This window comes from Xyrauchen texanus, chromosome 34 (genome assembly GCF_025860055.1).
Source record: "Xyrauchen texanus isolate HMW12.3.18 chromosome 34, RBS_HiC_50CHRs, whole genome shotgun sequence".
NCBI lineage: Eukaryota > Metazoa > Chordata > Actinopteri > Cypriniformes > Catostomidae > Xyrauchen > Xyrauchen texanus.
The window spans coordinates 13,991,685-14,007,943 of NC_068309.1; the positions used below are offsets into that span (position 1 = coordinate 13,991,685).

Here is a 16,259-nt window from a genome sequence, read left to right on the forward strand (position 1 = left end):
TGTGGCAGCATTGTAATGCACAGAATCATGCAGATACAGGTCAGGAGCTTCAGTTAATGTTCACATCAACCAAAAGAATGGGGAATTTTTTTATCTCAGTGATTTTGACCGTAACATGATTGTTGTTGCCAGACAGGCTGGTTTGAGTATTTTTGTAACTGCTGATCTCCTGGGATTTTCACTCACAACGGTCTCTAGTGTTTACACAGAATGGTGCCAAAAACATCTAGTGAGCACCATTTCTGTGGACGGATACGCCTTGTTGATGAGAGAGGTCAACTGCAAATGGCCAGACTGGTTCTAGTTGACAGAAAGGCTACGGTAACTCAGATATCCACTCTGTACAATTGTAGTGAGCAGAATAGCATCTCAGAATGCCACATTGTGTTCCACTTCTGTCAGCCGAGAACAGAAAGCTGAGGCTGCAGTGGGCACAGGCTCGCCAAAACTGGACAGTTAAAGACTGGAAAAACATAGCCTGGTCTGATGAATCTCGATTTCTGCTGAGGTACAAAGATGGTAGGCCCAATGCAGCCTCAACTTTCTGTTCTTCACCCAAAGTGCTCTTCTGCTGTTTTAGCCCATCCGCCTTAATGTTCAACTGGTTGTGCATTCTGAGATGCTTTCCTGCTCACTACAATTGTACAGAGTAGTTATCTGAGATACTGTAGCCTTTCTGTCAGCTTGAACCAGTTTTGCCATTTTCCGTTGACCTCTCTCATAAACAAGGCGTTTCCTTCTGGATGTTTTTTGTTTTTGGCACCATTCTGAGTAAACTCTAGAGACTGTTGTGAGTCAAAATCCCAAGAGACGTTACAGAAATACTCAAACCAGCCCATCTAGCACCAACAGTCATGCCACAGTCAAAATCACTTAGATCAAATTTTTTTCCCCAATCTGATGATTGACGTGAACATTAATTAAAGCTCAGTTCAATGCATGATTTTATGCATTGAACTGCGGCCACATGATTGGCTGATTAGATAATTGCATGAATAAGTAGGTGTACAAGTGTACCTAATAAAGTAATTGTGAGTGTAAGTCTGTACTGTTTAACATCACAGTTGAGTGTTATGTGACACACTGTTATGTGATAGCTCTTTCAAGTTTTGTAGTTATTGGGAGACTTTTCTGCCTTTTTAGTGTTTTTAGAGCCGATTTAATTTTTTTCATGACAAAAACACAAATTTGCTATAATTACAACAATTGTCACCACTGAGACATTGAACTCCTAATTAAATAGGCTTAATAGAATATATCAAAATATATCAATTGTTAGATAACAAATAAAAAATAAACAAATTCATTAACATGTAAAAATCTGGGCCATTTTTGTCTTTTTCTGTGGTTAATTTCTGACACTGGTTACAAGAACATATAAAGATGAACAAGGTGATCTGGAAGTGTCTTCATAAATGTTTTCTGTCATCCCCTCAGCTGCCATCACAGAAGAACTTTTAAAGCTGACTGAGGACAAGCGGGATTTAGCTAGACTTTGTGGCTTTGACTCACCATTCCTCAGCACCACAGAAACCTTAACCGGAGCCCAGGAGAAACTCCTACCCTGTTCTTCCCTGGTTGGCTCGATTAGAGACCCGCACAATAACATCTCCACCCCCGACAAGACTGACTTCACACCCGGGGACAGAGGCAGAGTCAGCAGAGTAATGTCCCAGGAGCATCCCTGGACTTTCCAACCAGTGTTCACGCCCATTGAGCACCCAACACACAGCCACCACCATCAGAGCCCCTCTGCACCTGGGGATGAGGCCCTTAAATACGGCTTGTGTTCCCCTAGTCCATGCAAACCACCACCCCTACCGTACGAGGCTCTGTTTGACATGGCCCTGCCCCGGGTGGCCTCCATGTTTGTGGGAAGGAAGACCTCAGAAATTGTGAGGTTCCAGAGAGGTGACATGGGCAAGGAAGTGGAGGAAGAGGGTGTACAGGGTGTTGTGACTCCCTCCCCATTGGAGGTGCTGGATCGCCTCGTGCAGCAGGGCAGCGACGCCCATGATAAAGTACTGAAGAGGTGAGGCTTTTCCTTTGATTGTAATATTCAATGTTTGCAATTCATCAAAATTGTAGTGGTGTGACCTGGTGGTCAAAAATCTGGGCTTGTAAACAAAAGGTTGTAGGTTAGAACCCCACAAGTGGTGATAAGTGAATTATTATTATGCCCTTGAGCAAGATACCTAATCTCAGGTTGTAAACTCTAAAGGTATTGTCTCCATATTAATAAATTGGCTTCGCTTTGCTTAAAAACAACTGCGAAAAGCCTTCTTATGGCAAGCACGTTTATGCTATGGACCTGAATGTTTGCTCAAATTGTGTTTTGTTGAGGAGAGGTGTATTGATAGTTTTTTAAAAAACTGAATTTATCAGTTTTGCCTGGTCAAACGATAAAACAGGCATGAAAAAAATCCCATAAATTTACAAGAAAGGAGGGACCAGCTCATATCTCGTTAACAGAATATTTTAGAGACTTGGGGTCGAGGTCTTTAGACTTTGGCCATTAAGAAACCACATAGAAACCATCCAGAACACCTTAGCAATGCCCTGACTGCATAGCAATGTGCTAACAACTCAGACATCTTTACAACCACATAGGAACACCCATGGCAACAATCCACAACACCCTAATATTGTGGTAATGAGGTTAACACTCACCTTTTCGATATAAAATGTATTTTCTTTTTCCAAACTAGACAACTTAAAGTTTGCCAAAGAAGGGTTGCTGGTCTTAGTCTGTGGCTTTTTCAGCAGAACTGAGCCCAATAACTCACTATCACACTGAAACAACTGTCTGCATTGTCCCATCTCATATTCACTGCCACGCAAATCAGCCAACAGCAGAGCCAGTGTTAACAGAATTCAATCAGAGCATTGCTTCTCTCTCCTCCCTGCCCTACAGCATGCACAGCCTTCATTCGTAGATACATAATTGAGTTAGGTTACTGGGCTCACACAAATGTAGGTATGCTTTGCTCGGATCAGAGAGGGTTCTGTGCAGAAAGGCTGTCTCTTGCCAGAAAAGCAGTGTACACAATTATTGTCACATTTCCACTGACCTTGTTGAGCCCCTCTGTTTTTTTCCACCTTTCTCCCAACATTTCCACAATCTCTCTCAGATTACCGCTGCCAAGCAAGTCAGCTGACTGGACACACTTTGGAGGTAAACAACATTACATGAGCACACATTTACTGCTTGTTGAATAGAAGTGCTTTCAGAGTAAAGAGAAACAGTAATGTGGACTAAGTGGTGATAAATGACCCCATAATTTAATGGTGCACTAACAAATGTTTTTCCACATAACGTTTTACACCTAAATAAATGTTTAGTACTTTTGACAAATATTGAATATGTACAGTCATGTGAGAGAAGACTAATCATGTATTTGTAATTGTGTATTTAAGGGTTCATTTTACGACATTCATCTGCTCATTGATGATATTTCCTTGTAATAACTTTCTTTCTTTGCCTTTTTCTTTTTCTTTCTTTCTTTTTCTCCTTTCATTTTTACTTCCTACCATCTTACTTCCTCCTTTCCTTTGTTCTTTACTTCCTTCCTCCTTTCATTCCTACCATGTTCCTTCTTCCTTCCTGTACTTCCTACTGTCTTCCTTTTTTACTTCCTACCATCTTCATTCCTTCCTTTCTCCTTTATTCTTTACTTCATTTTCTCCTTTCCTTCCTATTATCTTCCTTCCTTTACTTCCTACTATATTCGTTGCTTCCTCCCTCCCTTTCTTCGCCTTTACTTACCATGTACTCTCCTTCCTTCCTCCTTTACTTCTTACTATCTTTCTTCCTCCTTTATTTCCTAAAATATTACTTCCTTCCTTATTCCTTCCTCCTTTACTTCCTACCATGTTCATTCTTTCCTCCCTCCTTTACTTCTTACCATGCTCTTCCTTCTTCCTTTACTTCTTAACATGTTTCCTCCTTACTCACTCCCTTAATTCCAATATGTCCCTTGCTTCCTTCCTCCCTTTCTTCACCATTACTTCTTACCATGTTCCTTCCTTTACTTCCTACTATCTTCCTTCCTGCTTTATTTCCTAATATATTCCTTCCTTCCTTCCTCCTATACGTCCTTCCATGTTCATTCTTTCCTCCCTCCTTTACTTCCTACCATCTTCCATATCCTTTACTTCCTTCCTTCTTCCTTTACTTCCTACCATGTTCCTTCCTTTACTTCCTAACATGTTTCTTCCTTACTCACTCCCTTCCAATGTGTTCCTTCCATCTTTCCTTCCACCTGTACTACAAACTATGTTCCTTCCATTCATTTGTTCCTTCCTTCGTCCTTTATTTCCTAATATATTTCTTCTTTCCTTACTTCCCTCTTTCCTTCCTTCGTTCCTGCCTTCCATCATTCATTCCTTCCTTCCTTCCTTCCTTCTTTCTTTCCTTTTTTCTCATATCTTCCTTCCTTACTTCCCTCCCTCTTTCCTCCCATCCATCACCTCTCTTTTGTCTATTCTCATACTTTGTTGTCTTCCTCACATTCAGGTTCTGCTCCCCTGGATGAGCTGCACACACTGCGCAGCCAACTGCTTCTGCTACACAACCAGCTCCTGTACGAGCGTTATAAGCGAGAGCAGCATGCTGTCCGTAACCGTCGTCTGCTTCGCCGCATCATAAATGCCACTGCACTTGAGGAACAGAATAACGCTATGGTATTTTTGTATAATCCTATAATAGCTCAGTGTCACAAACTGTTAAATGACGGGTTTCTGGTTGGCTGTATGTTAGAATTAAAGCCACCAGATTTTGCTGAGTTGTGTTGACAAAAAAGAGGGAAGATTGACTGAAAAAGGATCAGGTTTCTTTAATAAAGAGAAGCGTACTTATTTGTGTATAAACATTTTTACTGAGCATTTTTTAAAACATACAGTAGTTTATTACATGCTAAGTAACAAGTCATAGCAAATACTGCATATTAGTCAAACCTTTTAGCACTTCCACTTCAACATTAGAAGAAATTGCAGAAGTAGGTCCCTGTTTTTTTTTGTTGTTTTTTTGTATAATCCTTTACCGTTTGTATCTTCAATATGAAATGCTAAACAGCAGAAATGCCTTGAATGTTTGTTTTAGGGTTATATATAAATTAGACTTTTGTCAAAATGTTGTTGTTTATTTTTTATATTTTTCACTTTAGAGATTTGACAGATGTATACACAAATATATGTTGGCATATCAATTAATTTATGCTAGTTCAGGGGTGCCAGACAAAACCTTTATTGATCACTAGAGGGCAACCGAGGGCCAGATCCTTCATTGAGTTCCATTTAGAGTTGATTGTGTGTGCAGAAGGCCCAGCTGAACCTGCAGAATGTGGATGTCATGTCTCTGAAAGAGAGCCTGCAGGTGGAGCAGCAGAGATACAGGCAGCTCTGGGATGACAGAGAGACAGTAATTACATGCCTGCATAGCCAGATACGGCAACTACAGCAGGCCAAAGATGACTACTATACCAAAAACCAGGAGTTACAGGTGATTCACATGCAATTCTCTCGAACTGACTTAGACACAAAATTGTCAATATATGTCAAAAAATAAGAATCTTATTTAATGATAACAAATGACACTTACACAAGGGAGGGTGGGGTGATGATGCACAATACATGCATTATCTACTGACAAGGCCTTGTGGGAAATAATTTGACAAAGTTATGTAGAATTTGAAGCTAACATTTTTGTTAATTGACCAAGTGGATGCGGTTATTGGCTGATGCCAGTAGGCTCAAAATAGCCAAATATCAGCCAATGTATTAATATGATAGCTAGCATAAAATCAAACACATTCTTATTCAATTTAATGTATATGATTTTTTCCCTTTTTGTTGCAACTGTCACAGTCTAGAGTTTAAATTAAGTATGCTATATTAATGTACATCTGTGACCCTTCAATCAGAGTAAGTTACAAGAATGCCAGAAGCAAATAGGCGAGATAGAGGCGGAACTTCAGATAGCGAACAACAAGGTGTGCCACACAGGACACCTGCTGAACCAGCTCACAGCTAAGGTAAGGAAAACTTTCCCATTGACTCATTAAGTTCCAAAAAGAGCCAATTCCAATGTTTCTGTCTGGTTGTGTTCAGTTAGTATTAAAATCTATAAAGTTTGTAATAAATATCCTTTAAAAAAAGTCTAGCATGCAAGAAAGCAGCACTAAAAATAAATATTGTTCATATGTAGTTGCCATATGAAAGGTATGACTATATCAATTAAACCTCCATTTAAAAAAGTTAAATATTGTAAATGTTTATTTGCAGTGCTGCACACTTGCCCTCTAGAACTCCATTGTAAGTCCATTACTGTAAAAAATGTTCTTTTAAAAATTTTTACAAACTGAATGACTGAGTGTCTAAATAGTTTTCTGTGGTAGTCAACAGCATGCCACAGATATTTATGATAGAGCTTAACCTATATTTAATCTGGAATATCCCTTTAAATATGTAGTGGAACAAAATTTGTGGTAAATGTCACACTTCCACTCATTTGTCTTTTCCTTAGTTATCCTCGAGTGAAAGTATTCAGCAGCAGTTGAGTTTTCTCAATAAACAGCTGTTGCTGTTGGGAGAAGCTCATAAACTGTGTGTTCAGGAGTTGCAGCAGGCCGGACCAGACACAAGCAAGGTCAGTGTCATACATCACATCAGGAGATCAAGCCCTGTGTCTCTTACATCTTGACACAACTGCAGCTCACATTGTCGTCATCTTGTCTCTCTCTCTCTCTCTCTCTGTTTTTTCTTCATCATATCCCTCCCTTACTCCCTTTCTCTCCTATAGGAGGTGCAGATGCTGCAGACATCTTGGGGGAAGGAGACAGAATGTCTAAAGCAGAATTTGTTATTGCAGAACCAAAAGCTTGATGCTGCTCAGCAGAGAGTGGCAGAACTGGAGACACAACTCTCCAAGAAAGAGCACCTGATTGTAGAACAAAAGAAGTTCCTTGAAGATGTCAAAGCCCAAGCCAAGTATGAGAGTTCTGTATCTGTCTCATAAAGCTACTGTTGTTTCACCAAAAGAGATCAATGCACTTATTGAATTAGTATATTAGTTTTGAGATCAGATGAAATGTCATTTCTGTGAACATATGTGTGTGAATTTGTATTTGTAATCATTACTAGCCGATGTTTGGAGGTTATCTCAAATATTTTTTGCATTAATTCTTAATTCCGTAAAATCTTCTCCTGCCACTTTTACATGTAATATAATTTTATTTCCATTCTATTGTCTCACAATCCCTTTCTCACTTTGTCTCTCAGAGGGGAGCTGCAGGCCTCTGAGGGCAGGTATCTGGCCCAGCGGCAGATAACTCTGGCTCTGCAGAATGAGCTGTTGCAGCTGTACAGCAGACTGGAAACTGAAGAGTCCTCTGCCACTGCTTCAGCCTCACCAGCAGAGGGTGCCGCTGAGCCCCGTAGTTCTGCAGAGTCTAGGTACTTTCAAAACAATTTAAGAGAGGAAATGAAAATTCTCTCATCATTTGCTCATCCTAATGCCATCCCAGATGTGTATTACTTTCTTTCTTCTACTGAACACAAACAAAGATTTTTAGAAGAATATTTCAGCTCTGTAGGTCCATCCAATGCAAGTGAATGGGTACCAACATTTTTAAGCTTCAAAAGCATATAAAGGCAGCATAAAAGTAATCTTTAAGACTCCAGTGGTTAAATCCATGTCTTCAGAAGGGATATGATCGGTGTGGGTGAGAAACAGGTCAATATTTAAGTCCATTTGGATTATTAATCTCACACAATTTATAGTAAATACAGACTTAAATATTGATCTGTTTCTCATCCACACATATCATGTATGCTTCTAAAGATATAGATTTAACCACGGGAGTTTTACAGATTACTTTTACTTTTTTTATGCTGCCTTTATGAGCTTCAAAATTTTGGTCACCATTTACTTTCATTGTATGGACTTACAGAACTGAGATATTCTCCTAAAAATCTTCACTTGTGCTCAGCAGAAGAAAGTAAGTCATACACATCTGGGATGGTATGACGGTGAGTAAATGAGAGAATTTTCATTTTTTGGGAGAACTATCCCTTCAAGCAATTAGTTAAATATTTGATGAGTGGAAACTAGGTACTTTTCATGCTGTGATAAACTATTATCTAATAAAATTTTACATAATAATTGTACTTCCAAAGAATATGGAATTTCTGCCTTTATACAAAGTAATGGGCCACTGATTTATAGTCTTGTGTTGAAAGTCCCTGTTATGGTTAGGTTTGTTTGAGGGCTGTGGGAATCTTTCCTTAATTTCAGTGTTTGAAATACATAAACAATTCTCATGATTGTTACAGTTGTTACAGTTGTTTCTGGTGTCACAGTGTCATTGTGGTGGACAGGCCAGTGAAAACCTCCACCAAAGAGGACGGCAAGTCACCTCACGGCAACGGCAGCACTTTATCAATAGGGCAACAGAAGACCAGCCCCACCATGGCCACCTCTGTTAACAGCAATCGAGGCACTCCCCCACCTGTCTTAGTGGAACCGCCCCCTCACCGTCCTCATTCCCCACTGGGTCCACCAGGACCACTGGTCCCCTCTGACACCCCCCTCACTGTAGGCTCTTACCCCAGTGCTAAAAGCTTTCTAGGCATGCGAGCACGAGAGCTGTTCCGCAACAAAAGTGAGAGCCAGTGCGATGAGGATGAAGCTCCTCCTCCACGTCTCACTGGCCTATCACAGGGCCTGAAGACTGAGCTCTGTGTGGAGCCAACAGTGAAAAGTATACCCAGGGCTCCCGGCTCCTTCTCTGTGCAGAGCTTCACGCTCATCACATCTGCTAAAGAAGCTCAGCCTGATACTCATAGAGCCAATAACCGAAACACATTCAGCTCAAGATGCCCAGAGCGACCCATGCAGCAACCGTTAAGGATCATGGACTATAATGAAGGTCACCAGGAGCACAGCTAAAGTTATTTAATACAGTACAAGAGAGACAGTAGACCAAGTCCAAACCAGACTTGGTGTGTGGAGAGATGTCCAAATTTAGATATTAGAGTGTAAGGCAAGACTCTTTTAATTCTCTGTGTTATCTGTCTCATTTCCACAAGCAGACAACAGGATTTGGAGACAATAAATTAGTAAAACCCTCATAAATTTGAAAACATGGACTAAAATCATTCATAAAACCATTTTGAAGTATTTTATAACATTACATTTTTTTGTGACAATTTACATAAGAACGGATGCATATTTTATGCAAATTCGTTCTGCTCATGTTTCACGAATGAGGCCCAGTGTCTTTCACCGAGTGCACACTCTGTGTCAACATAAATTTTACTGCTACATCTTTAAGTATTGTTTTGCTAATTTATCAGTTCTCTTTAAAAGAACCAAGTTGCTGTTGCAGCACATGGAAGCTTTGAGTATAGTCTATTAGAAGCAATATTATTGATTCAGTTGTAGTAAAGGTACAGTTCTTACACCCTCCCAGCTCATCCGCACAGAGCTGAATGTGTGGATCTGTTATTTTGTGCCAAGCAGGAGTCAGTGTTTCTTTAAAAACCATCAGGTTTTAACTTGAGATATGTTAAGAGCTTTTTCATGTGCTGAAATCATGTGTTTCTTTACAATGTTAATGTGTGTATGTATGTACAATGTCTGCCTGTGTGTATGATGTATGTGGGAGCCCACCAGTGGTATGAAAGTAATGACTTGTACCCCAGACTCAACTTAAATTTCACTGTCGGTAGTTATTAATCATGAAAAAAACCCTGTTTAGTCATGTACTAGACTTAATCTGGGTCTGGGAATTGGGCTCTAAATGTTACAACCACAACAGAAGGATGGTCTGATATGCTTCGTGGAGCTTTTTATATGCATAGAATTTTTACACTATTTATTTCTTTTGTCCTCAATTGCTTTTATGTGAAAAACAGCCTTTCAAGTTGATTTTGAGGAGACTATTACCAGTCACTGTGTTTTTTAAAAGTCCAGTCTATTTATTTTGACATTGTAATTGAAGGGAATTTTTTCCCCCAACAATGTCCATAAAAGTGTTATCATATGCCACAACTATGGCCGGTACTAAGGTTGCAGTGCCCCCTAGATTTTCCTCATGTAAAACTGTGCTGCACGCGGAAAGTAAGTGCTTGCTGTGTCGATGACTAAATTTGCGCCACACTCTATGTACATGAGACGTAGAGGCATGCAGAAAACCGAAGTGTACTTTTGTCTTTAAGAATTGTATCCTTCCATAATCCCTATCGAGATTTTGTAATTAGTGGCTATTATCCTAACAGTCAAACATGAAACAGTTTGACAATATCATAATTCACAGTCTCTTACATCTCTGTAGAATGAGATAACTGAAAATGTACATAATTTGCATGAATTCCACCAAACTGTAGACATGAACTGGATGAGAAACTTTTCGTAAAATTCTTTGTTTTATTTCTGTCACATCCTGGCTTTGGCGTGGTTTTTGATGACTAACCAGCTTTGGTTACCTCTCTTTAAAGGGATCGTTCACACAAAATAAAAATTCTCATCACTCACCCTCTTGCCATCCCAGATGTGTATGACTTTCGTTTTTCTGCTGAACACAAACAAGGATTTTTTGAAGAATATATCAGCTCTGTAGGTCCTCACAATGTAAGTGAATGGTGAATGCTCCATAAAGGCAGCTTAAAATGTAATGTAAGACTAATGGTAAAATCCATACCTTCAGAAGAGATATGATAGGTGTGGGTGAAAAACAGATCAATATTTAAGTTGTTTTTAAATTATCCTCCCTGCCCAAAAGGTGTTGATATGCATGTAGAATTCAATTTGCCAAAAACAAAGAAGAATGTGAAAGTGGAGATTGATTTAAAAAAAAAAAAAAAAGACTAGAATATTGATCTGTTTCTCATCCACACTTATCGCTTCAGATGACTTGGATTTAATCACTGGAGTCATATGGATTACTATTATGTTGCCTTTATGTGCTTTTGGAGCTTCAAAGTTTTGGTACCACTCACTTTCATTGTATGGACCAACAGAGCTGAAATATTCTTCTAAAAATCTTTGTTTGTGTTCTGCAGAAGCAAGAAAGTCATACACATCTGGGAGGACATGAGGGTGAGTAAATGATATGAGAATTTTCATTTTTGGATGAACTATCCCTTTAACCCTATCACTTCAGTGCACTGCAGTTAATTGAATACTATTACTAATTTTGCTTTGTAAGTGCCAAATAATCGATTAGACAGTGACAATATTCTGTAGAGTTTTGATACTGGTTTTGTGTATTATTCAAGCACATCTATTCGTATATTTGCATAGCAGTTAGAGGGGTAAATACGTGACAATTCTTTATCAGTTGGATTGTTTTACCAGGAATGTGAGGACACTATTTGTTGAGATATTTCTGAGTTGAAAGTGGGAGGACCGTAGTGATGAGAACTGTATAACGCCAAGTAGACAGTGTAAAATTACACTGAATCTCCACTAGATAGCCAAATTGACATTCAAAGGCGTCATTTATGAATTGTAACCAAATCCTGTTGTCCCCTTTAAGTCTCTGCTGTTCCTTCTGCCTTGCTATCTAGAGCATGTACACAACAATCCTCTTGTAATGTCACCAATAGGAACTATGACTTAACAAGACACAAGGTACAATCAGTGTGAAATGAAAGGAACGTATGAATTTGAGCTCCGTCTCTGGAGATGAAAGTTCGGGGGTTTGTTGGGGGAGGGAAGGCAGGGTTGGTTAGAAAAGGTTCTTAAAGCAGTTGCTTGTGTTAACTGTGAATGACAAAAATAAAATCGTCTTCAATGTTTTGCACTACAGATTGGGGTTTGTTTTGAGTATTTTTCTCCTTAATTAATGTTGCTTTTATATCTGGAATGGAAATGAGACATAATTTGGAGCCTACAAGTGACACTGGCATGAAAACATCACTTCCTTTGCTGTTGCCTGTAATGATATGTGATTTAAGCAGGTGTAGTGTTTGTTGCCTAAAATGTGTTAAAAATGACCAAACAATACTCATTTGCTAAGGTTTTTTTTTGTTATACGGTGGCCCCAAAAAGTACTTTGATCACACTTAAAAATGAATTAATTTAATTGCATTAGACAAAAATATCAAAGTGATATCTGCAAAAATGATGCTAAACCTTTTCTCACAAGTTGTTTGTTGCACCAGCGCTTGACAGCCAAATGCTTTTTTCTTTTATATTTAATATTATATATATATATATATATATATATATATATATATATATATATAAAAACCTAACCCATTTATATTTGTGAAATGTTTAAAGCATTCATACTAATGTGACCTGTTCTATCATTTAGAATCACTTTGACCTAGAAACACGTATAGAAAGAAGGAATGTCAAAGCTATCTAACCATATAATTATGTTTCTACTCCAAACCATTGTTGAGATATAATCATTTATGCTTTTTGTTTTACTTTATTGCATTAAACCCAAAATGTGTGTCTGGGACAAAGTGACTCAAAATGATGGAGCAGGTGACATTTTTAAATTTGTCTTTTAAGAGTCCAAATACTTTTTATTTTATACAGCAATATCAATATTGTTTTTATTTATTATTATTATTATTATTATTATAATTTAACCTTTGGGCGCCAGTGTATTGTAATATTCCTCTATCCCACCTAAATGGTACACATATTTGGGCCAACACATTTCTATTGCCAAGAAGTCACTGATAAAACACTTTTTGACAGCACTATTTCCAATATATAAAACATCTAACTTGCTTTCAGACTCTAAATATCTTATTCTTAAAAGAAAGTAGAAAATCAATTGGGAGTCTTCAGCCATCAGCTAACCTGATTTTCTCCACATAGAAACCACCACTAGAGGGCAGTATTGCTCTTGTTCAGCCATCAATCAACAGGTGCATTTCGGAGCGCTGTTAACTCTCCTGGGCAATTGTTGTGGCTCAAAGCACATCTAGAGGTTAGTATTTGTGTTCATTTGAGGTCAAACGAAACAGAATGCGAGTTGTTCAACTTTCCTTGCGAAAAACGTAATGGCCGTTCACACCGAAATCGTCGATGTGATAAAAAAAATAAAAATTTTTAATTGACACTGCGTGTAAAAAACGCGGCGCAACCATCAAAGACGTTCGTCTAGCTCGTGTTTACATAGGAAAACTGCTGAAAATGAGCGCGGGCTGATGGAAACACGTGCTCGGTGTGAACACCCCTTACAGTTCTCTAAAATGCAGCAAGGCTTGATGTCTAAATGTTACATGACTTAAGACTTTCAACTAATTCATGTTCAAATTGCTTATACTTTAGTTTTAGAGAGTGACCTAAACATGTGGCGCAAATATTCCCTCAGCGCGACTCGTTTAAATTCAGCGGCAGAGCGAAACACGGCTCGAGCTGCTACTACAACTGAGAAAGTAAGATTAGTTCATCAAACGTGTGCATATGTAGGACTATTTCATGACTGAGTCAAGGAAAAAAAAAAATCTTATGTTTAATTTAGCAGTACTCTAAGGGGTCAGGGAAACTGATGCAGTATAATTGGACGCAGAGGGAATCCATACCAATTTGTGATTTCGGAATCTACTTGAGAAATTAGATGTCAGTGCAAATACGAAATTGCTCCTCAATGTTTTCAAAGATTGCATACAATTTTAAGCATCAATCTTAAGTTTTCACAGCAAAGGGATTTCTCTCCTCTCTCTCTCTTTATCAACTTGAAATGCAACCCTGCGGAGTTAAAGCAGTGCCATGCAGTTATGATTGGGCTATAAAGAGGCTTATTTTTATTTAATTATTTTTCCTATTTCTCTTGAAAATGGTGTAGATTCCTGGTATCAAGGGCTCATCTTTATATTTCCATTCATTTGAAAAGTTAAACCACATCCTGGTGTGAATATTGTGTGAAATATAGTTCAGTATAGTTTCAGTATCACCTTTCTTAAAGTCTTGGGTGTAATTAGAAGCCCAGTTAAAGCCATACAAATTACAATTAACTGGATTTATGTAGCATAGCAACTGCAAGAGCATCTTTCCAGGAACTATCTGGGAAAGCATGAATTTCTCTGTGTGATTTAAACATTGTTTTTATTAAATTCATACAATATGTTTATGCTGCAGCATGCTTATTTTGCATGTTTTTGACATACATTTATATCTAAATTCTTGTGTTTACTCCACAAGGATACATGCCGAAGTGAAAAAAAAAAGAGAGAAGCTAAAGATAAACATATTTCATATTGACACTCTTTTTAAAACAACTTCATTTGTTCTCATTAATAGCTTAAAGGTCCATGAATAAATAATCGTAAAAATGGATACTTTTTGCTGAATGCTTCACTAAATGCGAAGTGCGCAGAAATGGATTGAATACGAGTGTTTATCCAAGGCCCACCCTGGTTTCAAATTTAGACAGCTAACACACACACACACACACCTTCAGATCAGACTATTTTACAGGAGGTGAGAAAAAGAATGCTTGTTTAGTTGGACCTTTGAGATGAGAGTAAATTTAATTAGCTGAGGGTGGTTTGTGGGTTCCTCACTTCTGATTCTCTGAGCCAAGTAGACTCCAAACTTAAAAAGGAGAGAAGAAAGGAAAAGAGAGTGAAAGGGGAAAGAGAGAGAGAGAGAGAGAGATAGAGAGAGAACAAGGGATTCAAGCACCAATCCCAGTGGTTTAATTATTTTAATTATCATCCTCTTTCAGCTTTTCTCAAAAAGAGGCCATTAAAGGATGCCCAATTGGGTTAATCTGATTAAAAAAGGCAATATGGAGGGAGAGATAAAAGGCTGCGCATGTCAGAACTAATCAGGGGAGTTAAAACTGCTATTTGTGATCTGGGACGGTTGTAAAAGTGGGCAGAGTATTTTTTGTTTAATATCTTCTCTTTTCAAAATACCGTTCTCCTTGTTTCAAATAGTCCAGAAATTCAACAAAGACTTTGTTGCAGCCACTGTACACCTGCACAAACGTTTGATGTCAAATACAGTCAGATGTTGAACTTGTTACATTTTAAACCACACTGAAAACCCTAATAAGTTGACTCTACTCATTTGATTGAGTAAACCCTTTCCCTCGATTGAGCATCTCCAAAACGTATGTAATTAAATTAAATATAGTTGCCATTCATATTGAATGCAAGTAGACTTAACTCAGATTTGCTATTTAAATATGGTTGTTTCTACTGTTCATAATAATTTTAATTGATTCAATTTTAGATCAAACAATAGCACAGCTCAAATAAAGATCATAACTTATTCTAGGTCATTAAGTAAACTTAATTCTCCAAAGAAATGCATATATACCAGCACTTAACTGCACATTCACAAAGAGGATTAGTCAACAGGACTATTGACCAAATGGGACACCCGTGACATCACACAAAAAACTGTTTGCTACAAAACAACATAAATTATACTGTAAAAGAGCTAAAACTAAATTCTTAATTACAACTATTTAAATGCCTCAAAAATGTAATTAAGGAGCAAAGCACAAAGCATTATGGGTATTTCCCATAGCCATAATTTTTTACAAACATTTTAGAAATCTATCTAAGTCTATGGATGTTTAAGATAAATAAGTTCAATGAACTTAAATATTTGAATTATGAGCCAAAAACCTGACATTTCAAGTAATAAGACAACTTGATATTTCCAATAATGACAACTTTAGGGTTTATGGTGCATAAACAGTCCAGTACATTGCATCCACCCTATTCCAATGTCCCATAAAGGTTTTGTAAACATTATGGGCATATCTCTCAGCAAACTGTAAACAATCAGCTGTTGTGAAGAAGCTTGCTCGTTACTTTCACATCTTTACCTATTTTAAGAAATGAAATACCTGTTGGTAATGTAAACGTATACTTTGGGAAGACTGTGTATAATCCCAAAATTATGTAAATTACAGGCACGAGCTGCAATTGCATTTGTTAAATTGACCATCTATAATTTGGTACATTGCACTGTAACCCCTAATAATAAATGTAATTAATTGTATTGAGTAGGTAAAAATGTAATCAAACAAATTAGTTCAGATAAATTACCCTTAATGGGTATATAGAACTTTTTTTTTCTTTTTCTTTTTAGTTCATGAAACTGACTCCTTTTAATTTACAGGAACTTAAATTGTCCATTTGAATTTAAAGATGGCTAATAGTCTCTCAATCTATGCTACCAATGTTGCAATGTTCTATATTGCTTTCCTCACTGAGCAATTCCCATGCTAATTAAAGAATAGTGTTTCCTATTAACATCAACTTAATGTACT

General features: G+C 37.8%; 1 protein-coding gene across 2 annotated transcripts in view; it reads left to right on the forward strand.

Annotated features, from left to right (window-relative positions):
- The window catches only part of LOC127627982 (hamartin-like), a 34,383-nt gene extending 22,584 nt beyond the window's left edge, over positions 1-11,799 (forward strand). Inside the window, exons 14-22 of one of the 2 annotated variants that reach the window (XM_052104614.1) lie at positions 1,438-2,032; positions 3,132-3,175; positions 4,517-4,683; positions 5,318-5,500; positions 5,922-6,032; positions 6,524-6,646; positions 6,800-6,987; positions 7,279-7,452; positions 8,332-11,799. In XM_052104614.1, coding sequence (XP_051960574.1) covers positions 1,438-2,032; positions 3,132-3,175; positions 4,517-4,683; positions 5,318-5,500; positions 5,922-6,032; positions 6,524-6,646; positions 6,800-6,987; positions 7,279-7,452; positions 8,332-8,947 — 2,201 coding nt within the window. In that variant the 3' untranslated portion in view covers positions 8,948-11,799. The remainder of the gene's footprint in view (positions 1-1,437; positions 2,033-3,131; positions 3,176-4,516; positions 4,684-5,317; positions 5,501-5,921; positions 6,033-6,523; positions 6,647-6,799; positions 6,988-7,278; positions 7,453-8,331) is intronic. The other variant, XM_052104615.1, reaches the window with a different exon arrangement.
- Positions 11,800-16,259: the final 4,460 nt, after the last annotated feature.